The sequence below is a fragment of the Numenius arquata genome, chromosome 4 (assembly GCF_964106895.1).
Source record: "Numenius arquata chromosome 4, bNumArq3.hap1.1, whole genome shotgun sequence".
NCBI lineage: Eukaryota > Metazoa > Chordata > Aves > Charadriiformes > Scolopacidae > Numenius > Numenius arquata.
Window position 1 is genome coordinate 11,262,483 of NC_133579.1, and position 21,383 is coordinate 11,283,865.

At 40.3% G+C, this 21,383-nt stretch overlaps 1 protein-coding gene across 6 annotated transcripts; it reads left to right on the top strand.

Moving 5' to 3' along the window:
• Positions 1-113: 113 nt before the first annotated feature.
• Positions 114-15,401, top strand: LYPLA1 (lysophospholipase 1). Of its 6 annotated transcripts, none has more exons than XM_074146516.1 (9): positions 114-360; positions 902-933; positions 4,041-4,106; positions 5,630-5,677; positions 6,529-6,599; positions 7,221-7,294; positions 8,048-8,149; positions 8,751-8,927; positions 10,358-15,401. In XM_074146516.1, exons 1-9 carry the CDS (start codon positions 292-294, stop codon positions 10,409-10,411), a joined length of 693 nt encoding a protein of 230 aa, XP_074002617.1. In that variant the 5' UTR covers positions 114-291; the 3' UTR covers positions 10,412-15,401. The 6 variants fall into 6 exon arrangements, with proteins under 6 accessions (XP_074002617.1, XP_074002618.1, XP_074002619.1 ...); XM_074146517.1 differs by having other exon boundaries at positions 292-360; positions 8,048-8,157; positions 8,762-8,927; XM_074146518.1 differs by having other exon boundaries at positions 292-360; positions 8,793-8,927.
• Positions 15,402-21,383: the final 5,982 nt, after the last annotated feature.

The following is a 21,383-nucleotide window of genomic DNA, read 5'->3' on the forward strand; positions in this document are numbered from 1 at the left end:
CCCACCTCGCGCCCCGGCGGCAGCCAATCGGCTCAGGGGATGGCCCCCGGTGAAGGGGAGGAGGGGGGAGGGCTGCCCGGGAGCGGGGCGGTGGCGCACCGCGGTGCGCGGGCGGAGCGGAGCGGGACGAGGGGCTGTGGGGGGCCAGGCCCGCTCCCCCGCCTCCGGCTGCCGCAGCGGCCCCGGGTGCCGCCCGCGCCCCTCCCACCTTCCCCCGCCCACCTGGCCCGGAGCCCGTCCCGCCTCCCCGCTCCTGGCCGGTGTCCCGCTGGCCGCCTCGCAGCCCGGTGTATGTGCGGCAACAACATGTCGGCGCCGCTCCCCGCCATCGTCCCGGCCGCCAGGAAGGCGACGGCTGCCGTGAGTGCGGACGGGGGGCGAGACGCGGGCAGGCGCCGGCGGGCAAGGGGGGGGGCGTCCGTTCTTGGCGGGCGGCGGCCCCGCGCCCCGCTTTGTTCTCCGCTGCGGTCTCGGCCCCGGGCGGGGGGCGGCGACGCCGCCGCCGTCAGGCCCGGCTGCCCGGCGTGAGGGGGAAAGTCGGGGCGGCCCGGCCCGGGCAGGTTGACAGGTCTGTCCCGTTATTTTTCCTGTCAGAGCCGGAGCGGGATCCCGCTCCCTCTCTCGGCGGCTGGAGCGGGCGCCGGGCAGGGGAAGGTCACGGGGGCCGGCGGCGCCGTGTGGCGGCCGAGGGCGGGGTGCGCCCGCTGATGGCGGCGGGGAGGCCCGGGGCGGGACGTGAGGGGAGCCGAGTTTTCTTCTGAGAAAATCGTGTCGTGCTCCGGCGTGGGGTGTGATCTTGCGTGGGCGTCTGTGGTGCGCGGGGAAGGTGCGTTTACACTTTAGTGATCTTACACCACTGTGTTGGGTTTTTATTTGTTTGGTTTTTTTCTTTTCCCTTTAGGTCATTTTTCTTCATGGATTGGGAGATACCGGGTGTGTATTCTGATCTATTACAGACTTAACAGTTATTGTCGTTTCAAATATAAGGCTGTGTGTTTTAAAGACGTGAACAGTTAAAAGTTACTTAAGCTGCTTATTTTGCCCTTAGTTGACTGCAGTCCCTAACAACAGCTGAAACTTCACACGTGCTGGTATGATGGTGATGGCTAATTATTTAAAATTTCCCAACGTAATTCCTCAAAAGCTTTTTCTCCTCTCTTTTCAGTCGCTTACCTAATTTGGTCTGAATGTGATCCCTCTTTTGTTCCTGAGTCAAACTTGGTGGAAAATGATGTCTCTGGGTTTCTGATCTTTCGCTTTCCCAAGAAGTGGGTTCCTGGTTGTCTAAATTTAGAGTTCTCTTTTTTCCGGACTTGTGGATTGCTGGTTTGTTTGTAGGTGGAGTTAGACCATGTTATGTTTCACGCTTAAGTATGTCATACTTAGATTAAAATCCAGGCTTACTTGATTTATCTAAGCAAATGCCTAAGTAGTCACCTAATGTCTACAGGTTTGTCTCTAAAATATGGTCTTCAGAATCCAAAAAAAACCCCAAACAAACAAGATGTGAAATAACCTGCTTGCCTTCTTCCTGTTATTTCCACCTTTGAGTAGAAATGGAAAGATAGGGAATTTCTGGAAGGTGTTGTAGGTGTGGTGTAGTGTTTCCATTTGAAGCTTGTGTGTGCTTAGCTACAAGCATACAGTACAGTACAGCAAGCAATGGCAGTGAAGCCATTGAATTAACAAGTTAGGGGTATGTTGAAACTTTTTTTTTGGTAGGTGACTTTAAAGGAATTGGCACTTAGAGGCTGAAAATAAGTAGCATGAATGCTTTGTCTATTGTGCTCCCTTTGGGGTAAAATTACATAACTTTTTTTTTTTTTTTTTTAAGAACTCCATTTTTGTTACCTGGAATTTGAATTTTGCTTCTAGATGGAAACAGGCAATGTTTAATATATAAACTTTTTCTGAAGAACTAAGAAGAAAAGTTCACTGTCAGAGTTGAAACTTGTGTAACCTGGACATTTAATAAGTTAAAAAGAGTCAAGTCCATGCACTTGGCAGTATTTCTGCAAGTGGAGATGCTTGCTCTCATTTGTTGTGCTGACACACCACCTTGTTTGCATTATCCCTCTTCCTTTCTGCTGGTAGGAGGCAGCTGAGGCAGCAGCGCTTCCTGCATCTTGGCACCAAACGTTCCGCCAGTGATTGCAGAATCTTTTGAGTCTTGGGAATCTGAGTCCTTGCAAATTGGGTCGATGTTGGTTTTGGCAAGTGGAGGGGGAAAAAAAAAAGATTTGCTTTTTAAAATACATTGTGTTCCTTATACAAATGTGGTATTTCCATTTTGGTGACAAAGCTAATGCGCAGTCTTCAAGCTTGCAAATGCACTGAGCATACTGGAATGTATGCATTAACAAGTCATAACACCTCTGTGGAAATACGGTGATTTAACTGTATTTGTTCCTCTTGTCCACTGCAGATCAGATTAGCTAAAACTGCCTTTGACATACTGCCATTTTTTTCCCCCAAAAACCGTAGTAATGACCCAAAAAAGAATTGTCTGAAGAGCACTAATTAACAGTCTTATAATTTCCCACGGTTTAAACTGACCTGTTCTACCTCACGTTATTTTTTAAATTGCTCACTTCGGTTTACCAGCTGTGTTTTTCTTTCTCTGAGAAGTGTCTAACAGAGGTTATGTTCTTTTTCTCTCTTAGCTCCTATATAAATGGCACTTAAAGATTGGTACATACTTGTCAAAATCTGAACCAAAGGTACAACATAGAGGATTGTTTTAAAGAGTCTGCATAAATGTGTATACGATGTTGCTTTCCAAATTTGTCAAATTAATCATGATAGTTGGCTAAAAAACATCCCCAAATTCTTATTGAACTAGTTTTTTCTCAGTTGTATTTCCCCTTTAGATTCATATTTGGCTTTCTGTGGCAAATACTACGCAAGTAATATCACCCACAATTTGTTAATTGTATATATACAAGTATTGGTAGGAAGTAGGCTGAGATACACAGTGTTTCAAGTGTCTGTGCTATGTGTTTGAAACGTCTTTAACTTTAGGCAGCATACCTTAACTTTTCAGGATGATGTTAAACTAAACCAAACATGCTTTTATGGCTTGTCTGCTCTTGGTCTGATTAGTTCAGCTGTGTCACTGGTGAATTTGTTACAGGTGTTTTCTGCTTAGAATCAATTTTCCAGTGTCTAGTTTAGTGAGTGAGGAGTACTGAATAACGAGAAAAATCAGAAAATACAGATACTATTGGGTGTTCTGGAAAGCAAAGTGTGGGCATAGGCAGTGTTCTGCACAGATTCAGATTTGGGTCCAGCTTGGTTCATGTCTAGGTGAGAGAGTGAGTCTTTCAGAGCTGTTTATTTAAATTACGCTTTTCAGTTTCCTGGTTTGTAGGAAGTTTGATAACTCATCTGCTGTGCAGATCTCACGTTGTTCTGTGCATTCATACAGCACGTGCTTGAGATTAAAAAACTACCTGCAGTGTGGAGTATTGTTCAGGATTGCCTGAGCCTGAGAGTATTCAAGCTGAGCTGAAGTTAATAGGTCTGACTGATTAGGTTGGCTCCGTGTGGAGTTAGCTTAGGTGTCAGTTCCTCGCTCTCCCCCATCAAGAAATTTGGTTCAGAAAAAGCAAAGTTGGCTGTGAAAGAAGCTGCCTTAACTCTACCGGAGCAGCAAAGCAGCCTCTGGGCTAGGGCTGCCTGGAAGCAGGATACCCGTGTTCAGGTGTTGTAGCACCCAAGTTAAAAAACCCAGGCAGATACAGAGCAGGCTTTGCCTAGAGCCAAACTGGTGTTTCTGCAGCTGTGTCCCAACTATGGTAGTCAAATTAGGTGAAGTGTCCTTGACTGTATATATGCAACAAATATTCAGAGGCAGAACAAACCTTTTAAGTTTAGTACTGTTCTCATAGCATACTGCAGTTGATGTGAAAATTTTCTGGAAACGTGTTTATATTGATCTAATTCAGCATATTTCATACTTGCTCTATGCTGTTGCGCCAACATAGAAATAAGAGCTAAGCCAAAATATAAATGCCGTTTAAAATGTTTTTTGTTAACAGGCATGGATGGTCAGAAGCACTTGCAGGTATCAAAAGCCCCCATGTAAAATATATTTGCCCACATGCGTAAGTTTGTAACTTTTCTTGGTTTACATTTTTGTGTAGAGTTACTTACTAAGACACTTGCACAGACAATGAAGTCAAGTGGGATTTATATGTCACTGCATCGTGCTAAACTAATGTTGACGCTGTTAAATATTTTCTTATTTTTTTTAGGAACTGCTCTGTGATTTACCTATGGCAAAATTACATTTTTATTCGTATTTTACCTTTATTACTAATTCAGACTGGAAACGTATTTGGAAAGTTTTATGTGAAAACTTAAATTTTTTTGACTTTATATTTTCACTGGATTGAGTTCTTTGTTGCTTTTTTTTCCCCCAACAGTCATTTGTTAAAAAGCCAGTCTTAAGGAGTATTTTTTTATTGTATTTTACTGGCCATTAAATATACTTTGTATTAGGTACATGTACTTCTTAAATTCAGGTGCATGTATAGTAGATGAAATTTCCCTGTTACCTACAGCAAGGTTCAAAGATTAACAGGATATTTGTATTTTCAGCAAATAATGCAATTTGAGCTGGTTTTGTGCAATTTGAGAAGTGAAATACTTCTGAGTAGGGTCAAGAGTCAGTAAATAAAGCATTAAGATCTATCCAGTATTTGCTTAATGATAGAAGAACTAATTAAGTATAATCTTAATTTATTGTAACAAAAAATTCAGATTGTCTTTTGCTCCAGCAGTCTTGGGAGACATGGAGCAGGGATGATAGGGAGATAAGTAAGCAATGCTTTGGTGTATTACTGGTCACTGGGCTGTGATTTATTTATTTATTTTACCACATGGCCACGCTTTGCTGAGACATTCAAAAAGAGCTTAGCGATATCTGCTGTTCTTTTTGCTTGCCCTTTGTCCTCTTTCAGTCTTTTGCCGCAGAATTTGTGTTCCTAAATGTCAGTAGATTAAATGCATTGCCAGATGTGATCCATGGCTTGATCCATTGAAGTTGTCTTGGTATATCTGAAAAGATGCCATGCGTACAGCAGCGTAAGGGTGGGAATGAGTCCTGTGATGAAGGCAGGCGCTGCTTAAGCAGGTTCTGCTGTTGGGAGAAGCACGTGTGGCCGGACTGGTGTCCCCCACTATGCTGCATTTGGCTGCTTCCTTAGGTTTGCAGATGCTGCTGTGTAAGGTGCCTTCATCCACCGAGCATGTGTATAGAACTGTGATAAATGACTGTTACTTAGAAGCAACTAAATGAGCTACACGTGTGTGTGATACCTGTATTTCTCATATGTATATGCTATATATGTGCACACACATATTCACATATATTTTTACATAAAGCAGCCCATTAATGTTTTGCTCGCTCTCCATAGAGAGTGGTAATTCAGCTCTGACATTAAATGTGTTTGGGCTGGCAGGTTTCAAGAGAGATTTCTTGAAGAGGTGCTACAAAGTAGCTTATGTTAATTATGGTTTAAAAATAAGACAGAATTAAGGATATGTAATTTCATGACATAACTGCATCTGCATTATTAAATTTCAGTATATATCTTATGTCAGTGTTGTTCATTCTCATTTCTAGGCCAGTTATGCCTGTTTCTTTGAACATGAACATGGCTATGCCGTCATGGTAAGTATCTGTTCAATTACAGATTATTCTAATCAAAAGATATCTGGGGGTTTGAACTCATTGTTCTTAATTAAAAATCATGAACAACCTGAATGGCTAGTTTTAATTGGATGTAAGTATAAAAACCTTTTTGCTTTAGTTCTGCTCTTCTAAAAGGGCTCTCACGGGTATGCTCTGATTTCTAATTCCTTTTGTACTAAGGTAATGGTTATTCCTCAGGACTAATCTGTATGTCTTAAAATACAAACCCCACTTCATTTTACAAGTATAGTCTATAGTCTGTATTGTGTGTGAATTTATAGTCAGTAGCAGTAGAGGCTTGGGAGTGGAGCAATTATGTGTTGTAATTGCTACTGGTGAGTAATATTTGGTGGGTCAGTAGGATATCTAGAAACTGTTCTTTAGAACACCTGATCTGAATAAAAAGCAAGAAAAATTGGGTTAGATTTCAATGGTCTTAAACCTGTCCTCTTAAGATTTTTTTTTTTTCCCCTCAAGTGACTTGTGTTTGTTTTTCCTATATTTCTTCAAACAGTATTTTAATTTTGTACGTGCAGCTGATAAGTTGAAATTCCTGCTGATATTTTTGGAGCAAATATCAAAACTGAGCTGCTTAAGCTGCAGTAAATTACAGAAGATAGCAAAACTCAGAAAAGCTTTTTTGATTAGATCTATCCTTTTAGCTGGATACACAGATTGTCCACTATTTCTTATAAACTATGGGTGGTTGGTACTAACTGATATGTCAGCTAAAATTATTATCTGGAAAATATCCCAATTTTATTATTTGTGTTTTAAGGAAGTGGAATGAATGCTGTAATGAGTAATGCTCTTGTTGATATTTTTGTAAGGTTTGATATCATTGGACTTTCTCCAGATTCACAAGAAGATGAAGCTGGGATCAAGCAGGCAGCAGAGAATGGTATGCTTAGGAACACTTCGTATGTCTTAAAAGTACTTCCGTGTATGCTTAAAAATGAATTACCAGTCTGAAGCATATTTTCCAAAGACAAAATTGTTAGGGAGAATAATATGTATATATTGTATTATTGCTGATCAAAGTTTACCTAAGTGCATAGTTTGTTTTGTGTTTTGGTTGCTTTTTTTTAAAACTTCATGACTAAGTAGAGTACAAACACTTCTTACTCTCAAATATGAAATGTACATGGGAGCCAGTGTACTTGGGGTTTTTTTTTGTGGTTTTTTTTGTTTGTTTGTTTGTTTTTAAGAGCTTCTGGGTAGCACAACAGGTTAGAGCTGCACAAGCATCCACTTGTGATGCTGGATAGTTAGAAGAGGATACCACCTTCCTGACAGTGGGGCTTTTGCGAGACTTACTTGCGTGTTTTTCTCTTTGGAAACGATATGGTGACATTGGAATTTCTGATCATGCTCTAGATCTTTTGATACTTTTTAATGTATAGCAGATTAGATTTTCCTTTCACTATCTTTCTGTTGACATTGTGGGGAAGCTCTCTTTCCTCTTGTAAACTTTCTACAGAATTGAGTGGTTTTTAACTATTAGCCTTTATTTATATTGCAGTTAAAGCACTGATAGATCAAGAAGTAAAAAATGGAATTCCTTCTAATCGAATTATTCTGGGAGGCTTTTCTCAGGTAAGGTGTCATTGGAAAGAACTATGTCTTTTTCTAGGGAAGTAACATAGCTTTCCTATGGTGGCAAATCCAGACACTTGACTGGGAAAAAGATGATGTTAGATGCTTCTAAAATTTTAAGGTATCAGCTTTCCTCTGCCTTAACAAATTAAGTCTTCCAGTTTAATGCAAATAATTACTATTCACTGGAAAATGACCATGCACATAGAAAAAAGGTACTAAAATTAGTAGTCTGTGTAAAGTCTTTATGAACGTAACTTAACATAGCTTTACTTAAAAATCTTGCTAGTATTTTTAATTTAACTTTAATTTGGTAGATATTTGATGCTCTGGATTTATATGGGAAATTCTTCCCTTCATACTTGTAAGACATCCGTGGTAGGTAGGTTAATAGATTGATTAGTCCATACACCAACTCACCAGTCTGCATGCAAGTAAATTAAAATATTGAAGTAGTGATGATACTGTCATGAGTGATGGTGCTTTATTTCATGTTAGTTTCTGGTTTTTTATTTTCTCGCAGCTGTTAGTTATGGTAAATGTCATGTTTTACTTCTGAATTGATCACATGGACTTTCGGGGGGAGGGAAAACAAAATAAATGTTTTGCAGGAGTACTGTTTTGAGTGTTGGTTCTAAGGAAGAAGAGGTTGGAACAGAAAAAGACTTTTAAAGGAGAAACCAGAGATCTTGAAACAAGCATTAAGAGGAGCATTGCTATCGCCATTCTAATACTTCTATCTCTGTATCTCAGGGAGGTGCTTTATCATTGTATACAGCTCTTACGACACACCAAAAATTAGCAGGTGTTGTAGCCCTCAGCTGTTGGCTTCCCCTACGGGCTTCTTTTCCTCAGGTATTTATGTTTTTTTCCTAAGCTAATTTGCACTTGGGGAACAAGTATATCTGAAGACTGTATCTTGTACAGGAATTAGGGGACATGGTTATTGCTGAATATTGACTGTTGTTTGATAACTCAAAAGTTTTTAAAATAGAGCCTGGGAGTTTTAGAGTTTGGCAAGTAGGGAAAATGGAGAAATACTCAGTAGCTATCTCTGCTTAAAATGACACTTCTAGGAAACTTAAAGGATACAGCAAATATTCTTTGAAGATGAATTTTCTATTTGCCGTTTGTTCCATCTGCAAGGCACTATCTTATTAGAGACTAGATATTTAAACAAAGTATCAGTTTTTTTACTTGGCCAGAAATCCTGGTATTCTGTTCTGAAATTAGTGCCAGAATTTTATTTGCGGGTTTCTGAACTTAATGTGTTGTCAAGCACAGAGCTTACTTCATAAGGAGCTTGCAGATTAGTGTGGGGTTTTTTTCTTCAGAATTCAACTTGTCCTGCCACAGAGCACAGCGGCATGGGGTTATTTTATATCAAAGGTGTTAACCTTACCTCCGCTTACTGTCTCTTTCTTCTCTTCTCCCCTCAAATTCCGCCCCCTAACAGGGCCCTATCAGTGGTGTCAACAAGGAGATTGCTGTTCTTCAGTGCCATGGGGACTGTGACCCATTGGTTCCTTTAATGTTCGGTTCTCTCACTGTTGAGAAGCTAAAGAGTATGATAAATCCAGCCAATGTAACCTTCAGGACTTACTCTGGCATGATGCATAGTTCATGTGTTGAGGTAAGTTTCTTAATAGACAAAGTTTTAGCTGGGTATGGTTAATTTTTTTTTCCCTCAAAACAGATACGTATTGAGTGGAGAGGGGGTTGGGTTGGGGTTTTTTTGGTGGGGTTTTTTTTGCTGTTTAGTTTTTTGGGGTTTTTTAATAACAAGTGCTTGATGCCACCGGCTTATTTTAGTGAGTAACTGAATGCCTGGCTGAAAAAGCATCCAAGGCAAAAGTTTATGTGACTAGTGGGAACTTCCTCATAAGATAGTATTTTTGGCACTAGGCTAGTGGTCTGTAAAATACTCTCTTTTCTCCTAATTTTATTATTTGCATACTAAAAAAAAAAAACAAACCCAACAAACTGTAACTGAATTGGAAGGCAGATTCTCACAGCATAAATCCAACTTGGTATTTTGGAGAGAAGAATCCTGTTAGTTCTATGGTTGGAGGCATTGAAGGAGTAGGGAGGGAGGGTTGATGCTACAGAAGAGACAGCCTCAGAACCTATATTTATGGTTCTGCCTCAGCAAGCAGCTGAGCTGATGTCATGGCTTGCTGCTGCCAGAAAGGGGTGGACTACTTCCCTCTGCTCGTGACCTTGTGGCCCTCTTTTCCTTCCACCAACTCTGGAGCTGATCAGAAACTTCTTTGAACCATTTGAACTTACTAACATGGCAAAAGCTTCAGTTTTCGCAGCCGTAGTGAGCTGAAGCATCAGAACTCACACAAAGTAAATGGTAGGAGCAAGGAACAGAAAAGGAGGCAAGGAACAGATCTGCACTTTGTCAGCAGCAGTAACTTTTGTTAATTTGGATTGCTGCATCTTGTCGGAACTGTACCTTTGGACAGCTTCTTTGGGACGTTTACACAGGTGTATTGTGTTTAGGCAGTAATAGCATTGAAATATATTAGTAACGTGCTCTTTCTTACAAAAAAAAAAAGTTAAATTTTTTTAACATGGATTGGTTTCCCCAGTCTAGTTTGCTGTATTGCTTTTCCTTGGAGAAGGAAGCATCATGACTTTGAAACTGGTTAGGAGGAGGAGCTGCTGGCTTTTCACACTGCTGATAACTTGCAAAAGTTTAAAGTGTACAGGAAGCTACGGCCTTAGTGACATTCAAATCCTCTCCATGCTCAGCCTGGTGCTATTTAGATAATCTGATTATTAGTATGTAGTTTCCCTGCTCAACTTCAGAGAGAGAGGAAAAAAAGGTAGTCTTTGCTGGTTTTCTTGTATTTTAGCCTCTTCTGAGTGCATAGTGCTTTGAAGAGTTAGCGGCCTTGACTTGTGTACAAAGTGGTATGATTTTATCAAGTAACTATTAGTCAATATTTGTAGCCCAGCTGCTCATTATAACTGAGATGTTGAAACATGATTTAGTGTAGCCCAATGTATATCAGTAGGGAACTTCAACTAATATATACTTTTATCTTTAAACAGGAGATGACGGATGTAAAACAGTTCATAGACAAACATCTACCTCCTGTAGACTGAAACGATATGTGAGAAGCCTTCTATATAAATGCACCAGCATCAACTGTGGTAGAGTGTTAATCTTTTTCGTACGCCTGATAGGAAGCATTATTTCTATACCTGCAGTGTTACTACTGTGTTGCCAATTTATACTTAGGATGAGGATTAAATAATACACATGTACAGGAAACGATAATCTTTTTAGTATTAATCATCCACTGGTGGAACTACATGAATGAGGCAGCTAGGTAACAATGACAGAATGTAACCTAAGCATACTGTTTTAAGATGTCTGATTTTTTTTTGATTGCAGAATTTGAACTATTTGTACAAGTAATTAAAAACTAAATTTAAGCGAGCAATGTAAATCTGACCAGTTTAGTTATACTTGAGACACAGTTTGTTCTTTGTATTCATTGAAAACATATCAAAACATTTCCTTTATGTAATGGATGCATAAAGTACACCACATGTAACATAGTGGGCATATGATGGTAGAATAAATGTTACCAAGCTTTAAATATTAAATGTTTATTGTTACTCCAGGGAAGGAGAGTTGTTCTCCTAGAATGGCTGGAAGTCAGTGAAGATATTTCTTATATTGAAACCACCTCAATTTTTAACTTTTTTCATATAAGTAGATATTGTGGAAATTTTAAAAGGGACTCATTCCTTCTTAGAATGTCATTTGTTCTTCATTGTCTTTTTATAATTTTTTTTTATTACTGTAAACTCACATTAAATGCTGACTTGGAACAGAATTCTGAAGAACTGCATAGGATTAATTTGAGTTTCATTTAAAAATGCCTGTTTTCATACTGAATATTCATCTTGTGCTTTAGTCTTTGTAGCTTTCATTTGTGTAGAAATGTTGATGTATTTCACATGAGCAATTCCAGCATATAGTTTTGATTTTTGCTGTCTGCTTTGGAGTAACTAATTGAAAACAGCACAGCTGTATAGTTTTGTGTATTGTTGAAGTCTCATCTGTAACACAGACATCAACTAATTTGAATTTTTTTTTTAATAGAAATATAAGTTCAGTTGGGATATAACTTTAAATTGATACCATCTAATACTTTCGTTTGTTGCATGTTAAGACTTGAGTTTTTTTCTGAAAAAGAACAAATAATTTTATTTTCAAATAAATCATTCTACATTTCTCTAGATCAGTATAGCCTAGAAATATGAAGATCCACTATGGGAAAAAAATAAATCTGCAAGATACAGAATGTCTCTTCTTTCAGAAGCTTAAAATTCTAGAACGCACTGGGTTACAGAAATTAATGCACACTCGAGAGGTTTTTGCAATTAAGAGCCATAATTTACTTCTGGGAGCCGCTGTTCTTCTGTAGAGTTTGGAGGCTGTCACCACACTAGGAATGTTTAAAAAATATACTACAGTTTTCAGTAAATAATATACTGTATAACAATGTTCTAAACTGCAAATACGTTTGCAAGCAAGGAATATTCCTATTTTGGATGCATCTGTCATGTCAACATTGTACTTCATACCTGCATTTAAGGTACCTTCTCCTCTCCCAGTTTAATCCAGTGGTCCTCTTTCAGTATATATGGATTTATGTCTGAGGCATCTGCCAGTACAAATGCATAAATGGGGAATTACACCTTCATATCCCTTTTTTAACACAGCTGCTGCCAGAAATCTGACTTGTTCACCTAGTGTGAATTCTCAGTTTTCAGTGCTTTTTTTCATATGTATTGCACTTCATTTTTAGGAAGCTGTTTTTCTTTTCTAATCCACTTCCCTCTGGATTATTAAACAACTCTTAATATGTAGAAGTGAAACTGAGTTTTTTTTCTAAATGGTGTTGAAACACTTCTAGATATTCCATCTGTGTGGTTGAGAGGGCATGCCTATTAACTTTGAAGTTAAATTAGTCTTTTCCCTCAGTCACTCTGTTCTATAGATCTGCCAATTTGTCTTTCAGTTAATTTAGTTCACAGAAGAAACCATAATATTCTTATTGTAGTTGCGCCAAAGTTCTATTCAGAAAACAGTATGTCCTAGCTTGGAGTCATTCCCAAATTGCATTAGCTAATTTTGCAGTCCTGCGGAATTGCACACTTGGTAAGCAAACTATATGTTATTTCTTCTAGTTTTTAGATTTGTCCTTGTTCCCCTGTTGTCTAAGTAATTTCCTGAATATTGGCATGTTTCCAAAGTTTGGCACAAAGTTCTATTTTTTCCTTTATTATTTTCTTATTCTGTTTGATAATGCTGGTTAGCCATCTTGTTCAACTTCTGATTGACTCTGTGCTCATTTCATATATTCTTCCTTCTGTTAGAATGAGTTTAAAAATTATTTCTAAAATGTTAAAATGAGATCAGTCCTAGCTTTATTCTGTGTTATCTTCATAACACTTTCTTCAGTTTGGTGAACTGTGTTCACAATTTGTGATCGGTTTCTGGTACTTACATGTTTTAATCCAAGTCAGCTTCAACTGTCAACTCCATGATGCTTTCGGATGTTGTTATAGAAATGGTTTATGTGCTGACTTTGTTCAAATATTCAGCTATCATAACAAGATTTTTTTTTTCATACTGTTGTTTTGCCGCTTGCTTTTTCTACAAAGAGCTGTGTTACCAAAGTAAACATAAGTAAATGTTGTGACTTATTCCGAATTTCTGTATTCTAGGAAGAATTCTTCCCCTTCAGTTTGGTTTGGTTTTTTTGTTTGTTTTTTTTTTTTTTTTGCAAGGGTATATGTGTAAGTTGTCATTGGGGGCTGTTAAAGAGCCCAGAAGCTAAAGGAAACTTCAAGGATGTATTTGAAGCCTCTCCTGTCTCCTCCCATATCACAGTGTGTACCTTGAGCTCCTGTCTTTTGTAACTTCCCAGCTGGTTGGAAAGCTGTGTGTATGATCTTACAGCTGAACTTCTTCACTGCCTGAAGTGATTCGATGCTGGGATTGTTGTCATAATTGCATGTATTTTTAGGCCGAATGATGGTGTGGGGGGTTTCATAATATTCTATGAAAATGGCGAAGTTGGACTGTCAGTGTTCTAAATGTGAACGTCTTACTCTCATAAACTACAATTTGAAATTGTCCAGTAACAAAGTTGATTTTTTGTAATGTTAGACTTTGCCCAAAAGGGGGTGATGTCTGTCAAACCTGCGATTAGCATTGGTAGGAAAATAACTGCAGTTTTGATCAGTTTGTTTCCATGGGTATCTAACTCCCTAATGTTTTTTTAATTTCCAAATGGTACTTAAATTTGACTGCAATTTTGTGCAGTCAGAAGTCTGACTTCTTATTGGATCGTGTTGCCCACTTTTTAATAAACACGTTGAATGGCATATTATAAGCCAAATCTTCCATCCATTCTTGAAGTAAACCTGTACTGGAGTCTGTACTGTGGTGAGGGCTGTATGATTTGGTCTCTTCTTACTATCACAGATACCTTGTATAATTACAACGCAGTAGATTGGTAAAAGTACTGTACACTGTAACTGGTATTAGAACTGTTAATTAAAACATGTTCTCTCTAATGGAGCATACTGCACTTCATTGAAATCATTAGGATGCATCTTTTATGTAGAGATACTATTTGTGTTGATGGATATGACAGAGAACAAACTGTATAAGATGTTAACGAAGCCTTATGTACAAGGCCTGTGTATCTTAAAATTTATAAAGAAATACTGAACACTTAGTCTTTGTGTTATGAAGTATAAGCCATTTATATTTAATATAAACATCTAAGATGTAATTTACTTACTTTTCTCATTTTATTTATGATAAGAAATCTTTGACTTTGGAAATTATTTCTGTAGTAGGGAAAATGTAAAATCTTTCCATTTTTATCATTGTGAAATAAATTTCAATCAGTGTTTGGGAAAGTACGAGAGACTTTTTCCATACTTACCTGAAAGAAGTCGAGTTTTCGTGTGCTGTGAAACAGGCACTTTAGAGGCTTCTTGCAAATATATCGCATGGTAATGTGTGTATGATGCTATAATACAACAGAACGGTGATTTGTAGTTACTGGAAAGAAAAGGAAAAAATCACTTATCAATATATATTTTGCTACCTTATTGAGAGAATGCTAAGTATTATTTAATATTTTTTCATATTCTGGGTTAATTTTATTTTAACTTGTTTTCTTGGAAATTGCAGTAATTTTGATGGGTGGAGGAAATAAAAATATTTTCTAGTAGCCTATTCTAGGACACTGAAGAGACAAAGTCTTCTCATTGTGTACCACTACACCTTTCTCTAGGGGATTCTGCAGTGTCAGGAAGCCTTTGAAGTTCTATTAGGTTTAGCATACATACCGCTTAACATGTTTGTTAAAGAAGCAGTTTGCAGGTCAGGAGTTACATGTGCTCTTTAACTTAACTAGTACGTCACTGATCAGCCTCAAATATATCAGTGGGGCACTCTAGAGAAAACTTGAGATTATCTGGGAAGAAATGCTGAAGAAACTTAGACTCATAGCGTGGTTAGAGCTGGAAGGGACCTTAAAGATCATCGAGTTCCAACCCCCCTGCCATGGGCAGGGACACCTCCCACTAGAGCAGGTTGCTCAAAGCCCCATCCAGCCTGGCCTTGAACACCTCCAGGGATGGGGCAGCCACAGCTTCCCTGGGCAACCTGTTCCAGTGCTTCACCACCCTCACAGTAAAGAATTTCTTCCTAACATCTAATCTAAATCTTTCCTCTTTCAGTTTCAAACAGTTACTCCTTGTCCTATCATTCCACTCTCTGATAAAGAGTCCTTCCCCATCTCTCCTGTATCCCCCTTCAGGTACTGGAAGGCTGCTATGAGGTCTCCCCAGAGCCTTCTCTTCTCCAGGCTGAACAACCCCAGCTCTCTCAGCTTGTCTTCAAAGGAGAGGTGCTCCACCCGTCTGATCATCCCCGTGGCCCTCCATTGGACCTGCTACAACAGGTCCATATACTTCCTGTGCTGAGGACTCCAAAGATGGACACAGTGCTGTATGTGAATATATTGTGGCAACTTAAGAGTATAAGAATAGCTGGTAACAGTAAAGATGCAATACTATACAAAGTAATTTGTCAGTTTGTATTTTATGAAAAACTTTTCGAGTCATTTTCAGTTTCTATTTGCTTTCAGCCCTGGCATCCCTGAGGAGATAAATGTGAGGAGAAATGTTGCCTAGAATTAGCATAGTAAAAAATTACAATGCACCATTGTATTAAACTTTCTCAAATACAGTATGAGACCACTGGTGTAAGTGAAGAAGGTGACTCTCAAGAAGTTTATAGAATGTCTGTTTGTTAATTTGGAAATGGGATTCTTTGAAGAATAATAGCCGTAGGACAGATTATTTTATTCTTTTTTTTTTAATTTTATTTTTTCTTTTCATTGCTTGCCACTCTCATGTTACTACCGTTTGCCTTTGGGATAACAGGTTTTATTAATTCTCGTTGAGTGAAACAAGTGCCTTTGATGTAGCTGATTAAAGCTGATTTAAATGAAGTACTTGCATAATTTAATGGGCATCCGCAAAGCGAATGGGTAGATAATGGTTTTCTCAGAGTTCCAATTACTAGAAAAGAGCAACCTCTTGCCTCCTTTTTCTTTGCACAACTTGTAAAACTTAGAACTACTAGCCAGTTTGCCGAGGCGTAGTCAACTTCACTTCAGGCGGTTTGGCGTGGGTCTCTGCTTGGAGAAGGCAGACTTCCCTCAGAGCTTGTTCAAGGTTCTTTTTTTAAAAGTCTGCTTGTCTGTGTTAACAGATGGAGCAGATGGAGTCTAAAAGTTGGGGTTTGAATGTTCCCTGGTTATGAATACGAGTGAACTCTTAAAGTAGCTTCTCCTTGAAATCATGTCGTAGTATTTAAAATTATTTGGGGAAGGTCTTTAAAAGGCTTAAATATTTTCAGTCTGTGTACAAAAAATAAGTAGAGGTTGCCCCAGAGTAGAGGACATGGGTTATCCAGGTGACAGTCCATGACTCACCAAAATGACCCAAAAAAACCCCAAAACGTTACTTAAATATTTTTTATTTTTCATGTTTACCTGCCTCCAGTTACTGCTTCTAAGTTAAAAGAAAAAAAAAAAGTGAAGACATTTTGAAAATGAACTTAATAACATACTGCAAGTGCCAGAATTTGAAAATTATATTTGGTCTAACTTCAGGTCATACCATTATAATGTAGAGCTAGTCTGAGGAAATAAAACCAAAACCAAGAAACCCTATCTGTTGAAGAACAGTGGAAACAACTAACCAAGGTGTGTGTTACTGTTTCAGAAATTTTTGAGGAAAATCTTGCCATTAAGAGGAATCAGAACTTCCATCTGCTATAATTTCTCTCATGTATCTGTGCTTGGTCTCGTCTCTTCTGCAAAGGTTGGGGAGCAGTTGGCTGATTCAGACCAGTTGACATTCTGATTTGGTAGACCTAAGTCATTCCTACACTAAGGGCTCAAATAAAGAGGGGAGGCATAATGAGTATAACACGTGGTTACATAAAACCTTTTAGAATGCTGTGAATTTTATATTTTGCGTAGTTGTGTTAACACTTGCTGAGAGAAGCTTTTTCCATACAGAATGTTAGTCCTGAAAATGGAATATTTTAAGTGCCTTGGTAGGAGTTCAGAGATACTTCATTACAAATTTTGTGTGTGCTACTGTTTGCCTCCCCCCGCCCATTCTGAAGATGCGGTCTCATGTCAAATGAAACTAGTTAGTAAAAATCTACAACATTTTGTATGTTCACCCATTTAGGAGAGCCATCTCTGCCTATTAAGCCGGAGTATTGTGGAAGGCCCAGTGGTCCAGCAAATGACAGGCTCTAGGGAGTTCGATGCAGTCTCTTTGCAGCAGCAGGCGTACCATACCTTCTAGAGAGGGTTGCAGAAGAGTGGTGAGAATATGCTGTAACAGGTAAATATAGTACAACAAATAACGTGTGTCGTGGTTTAACCCCAGCTGGCAACTAGGATCACGTGGCCACTAGCTCACTCCCTCCACTCCCCATCAGTACGGCAGGGAGAAGGAGGAGAAGAGGAGGGGAGAAAAAAACGCCCAGACTCCTGGGTTGAGATAAAGTCAGTTTAATAGAACAGTAACTGAGAAGGAAAAAAAAAATTGTAAAAAAAATATACAAAATAAAGTAATAAAACACAAGTTGCTCTCAGCACCATCCCATTCTGAGCAGTGATCCTAGATCCCTGCCCTATGGCCAACCCGCTTTCGTCTACTGAGCATGACATCTATGGTATGGAATATTCCTTTGGCCAGCTTGTCCTGTCTGTGCTCCCTCTCAGCTTCTGTGGGAAGCTGAAAAAGTCCTTGACTAACGTAAACATCAAGTAGCAACTACTAAAACAATGTGTTAATCAACATTATTCTTGTACTAAATCCAAAACACAGCAGCTACTAGAAAAAACCCTAATCCAGCTGTAACCAGTACAGTGTGTTATTTCTTCTTTCTAAGGGGTTTACTTAGGAAAAAAGAAGTTAAAGAGAAAGGAAAAGGTTGCATAGTGTAACTTCTGTTCGATCTTTTCCCTCTCCTACTGTTTCTTGGACTTACAGGAGCATGTTATAGAAGAGATTGATGCTGTAAAAGCTGCTTGGTTTAGAACTAGCTAGAAGACAACAACCATGGAGAGTGCTGTGTATTTCTTTGCAGTAAAGAGTTGCTGTCCCGAGGATGATAGAGCCGCTGATGGGAAGAATCTGGTTAGTAGTGGTTCCGTTAATGGAGTGTAATTCTGATACTGTAGCATACAGTACAAATAACATGAGCTGGATTTTGTTTTTTTTAATGCATCCATTTGCAAAAAAGGATGTGCATTAGCACCTGGTTAGTCTTTGATTTCCCTACTGAAATATTTCTCTTATGCTACTTACCAGTTTAGATGTTAAACAAGTGTGACGTGCTTTCCCCCCGCAGTCCTGCAGCAGGCCTTTTATGTGCTATATAGCATTTAATTTACGTTTTGCATGTCAGTAGATTTCATCTGAATTTTTTAACTCTTCCCATGCATTTCCAATGAAGGTGGTGGTGAATAGTATTCTTTTAAATAAATTAACACGGGAAGATTTTATTCCGGACCTTAAATGTGTTCACACTAACCATACTGACTGATTTGAGATTTCTAGTTTTCTGATAGTGTTACCCCTGACCTTACTTGCGCCTACTGCAGAGCATGTAGGAGCTTGTTTACCATATAGTGTAGTGATAGCTCTCCCGTGCTGACATACCGTGTGCTGCTCTTATCAGTCATGTGCTTGTGGGAAAAATGGTGATAAATTTCATGTGAGGTTAGCAACTTATTTAGCCTGACTTAATTATTACAGGTACTAGGTTACTGCATCTAGACAAAATGGAATTTCTGGGCATGTTTAGTTTGGAAAAGAGGAGGCTGAGGGGGGACCTCATTGCCCTCTACAACTACCTGAAAGGAGGGTGTAGAGAGGTGGGTGTTGGCCTCTTCTCCCAAGGGAATAATGACAGGACCAGAGGAAATGGTCTGAAGTTGCGGCAGGGGAGGTTTAGATTAGATATTAGGAAGAATGACTTTACTGAGAGAGTGGTCAAGCACTGGAACAGCCTGCCCAGGGAGGTGGTGGAGTCGCCATCCCTGGAGATATTTAAGGAACGTGTAGACATGGCACTTCAGGGCATGCTCTAGTGCCCGATTGTTGGTTTGTGTCTGTTTGTGGGTGGGGTGGGGTGTGGTTGTGGGTGTTTGTTTTCGTTTGGTTTTGGTGTTGTGGTTTTTTTGTTTGTTTGTTTGGTTGGTTTTTTTGTTTTGGTTTTTTGTTGGTTGGACTCGATTATCTCAAAGGTCCCTTCCAACCAAGAAGATTCTGTGATTCTGTGAATTTAATCTGAACTGGCATGATCTCTTAAATGTTATGGTGAGCGCTGCTACTTTATTTTTTTTTTCCTCCACAACATCTGTTCCTGAAAGAAAAGGTATTCTTTTCCTTAAAAAAAAAATCATTCTTTTGGTTATTTTTCCCTTGGGCAGAACAAACGAAAAAGCTGCAAAGTTTCTGTATGCTTGTCCCAGATCTAGCCTGTGGGAAGATCCTATCTACCTCCCAAATAATTTTAACTCCTCCTGCTCTGTCTGTGTATGTGCCGGCCTTTCAGATGCCGCGACCGTTGTGTGCGTTGAGCACCACGAAGAACTGCCTGAAAACCACTTCTTTCCATATGGGGGTTGGAACAAGATGATCTTTAAGCTCCCTTCCAACCCAAACCATTCTACGATTCTCTGCCTTCAGAACACGAGGCAGCCTTGTCCCTGAAGTACCTGCCACCCAAGTGCAGCAGCAGCTCCTCCTCTAATCATTTCCTTGAGTGTGGCTTCGATGAAAATACCTACCTTGCCTCTTCTCCAAAATGTACCTATTTAACAGGTCTCAGGCTGCAACTCGGGCGTCCCCAGCGTTAAACCGCTTACTGAGAATAGATTGGAGCGGCGTGATAAGCACCCTCCTGGATCTTAGCAGGGGATAATCTCCGTCCAGTCTTTCTGTAACCTTCAGATATGCCTACCGGTTTCTCGAAGTAAACACTTCCATCTTACTGTTGGGGCCACACGACCTGGCCAGGAGGAGGAGAGCGAGAAACCAGCCCCAGAGCCAGCCCCTAGCTGGCTCTGGGGCTGGTTTCTCGCTCTCCTCCTCCTGGCCAGGTCGTGTGGTCCCAACACCTAACAGCAAAAATGGTTTAACGAGGCTGTTTTTTTTCAACAACAAATCACAGTAACGAGGCATATAACCCAACTCACGAACAGGATTTCATTGGCGGTGCAGAATATAAATCTAGAATCGTAGAATCATAAAATGGTTAGAGTTGGAAGGGAGCCTAAAGACCATCCAGTTCCAACCTCCCTGCCATGGGCAGGGACACCTCCCGCTAAGACCAGGTTGAACTTTATAAATGTGGTTATGTCCCGCTGGACCGTACACCAGATTTGGATGTGTTTTAAAACTCGGAAGCGCCGTAGCGCGTAGCAGTGGGATACTTGGCTGATGCCAGAGTTTGCCTCCATCTCTGTTGTGATGACTCTGAAGTTGTAAAATTCCCATTTGAAACCCTCGCACACTCAAAGGGTTGTGGTCAATGGCTCAATGTCCAGTTGGTGGCCAGTGACGAGTGGTGTTCCTCAGGGGTCAGTACTGGGACCAGTACTGTTCAACATCTTTGTTGGAGATATGGACAGTGGGATAGAGTGCACCCTCAGCAAGTTTGCCGATGACACCAAGCTTGATGGCATGATCAACATGCTGGAGGGAAGGGATGCCATCCAGAGGGACCTGGACAGGCTTGAGAGATGGGCTTGTGCAAACCGCATCAAGTTCAACCAGGCCAAGTGCAGGGTCCTGCACCTGGGACGTGGCAATCCCAGGTACAAATACAGGTTGGGCGGAGAATGGCTGGAGAGCAGCCCTGAGGAGAAGGACTTGGGGCTGTTGGTGGATGAGAAGCTCAACATGAGCCAGCAGTGCGCATTGGCAGCCCAGAAAGCCAACCGCATCCTGGGCTGCATCAAAAGAAGTGTGGCCAGCAGGTCGCGGGAGGTGATTCTACCCCTCTACTCTGCGCTTGTGAGACCCCACCTGGAGAACTGTGTCCAGCTTTGGAGTCCTCAACACAGGAAGGACATGGACCTGTTGGAACGGGTCCAGCGGAGGGCCACAAAGATGATCAGAGGGATGGAGCACCTCCCCTATGAAGACAGGCTGAGAGAGCTGGGGTTGTTCAGCCTGGAGAAGAGAAGGCTCCGGGGAGACCTCATAGCAGCCTTCCAATATCTGAATGAAGGGAGCCTACAGGAGAGCCAGAGAGGGACTCTTTGTCAGGAGATGTAGTGACAGGACAAGGGGTAATGGTTTTAAATTGGAAGAGGGAAGATTTAGATTAGGTATTAGGAGGAAATTGTTTCCTGTGAGGGTGGTGAGACACTGGAACAGGTTGCCCAGGGAAGTTGTGGATGCCCCATCCCTGGAAGTGTTTAAGGCCAGGCTG

What these genes read in the sequence shown, in the direction of transcription:
- LYPLA1 (XM_074146516.1), top strand. Translation starts at nt 292, where the DNA reads ATGTGCGGCAACAACATGTCGGCGCCGCTCCCCGCCATCGTCCCGGCC. An exon ending in AACATGGCTATGCCGTCATG is followed by an intron (nt 5,678 to 6,528) that starts GTAAGTATCTGT and finishes TATTTTTGTAAG; the next exon opens with GTTTGATATCATTGGACTTT. An exon ending in TACGGGCTTCTTTTCCTCAG is followed by an intron (nt 8,150 to 8,750) that starts GTATTTATGTTT and finishes GCCCCCTAACAG; the next exon opens with GGCCCTATCAGTGGTGTCAA.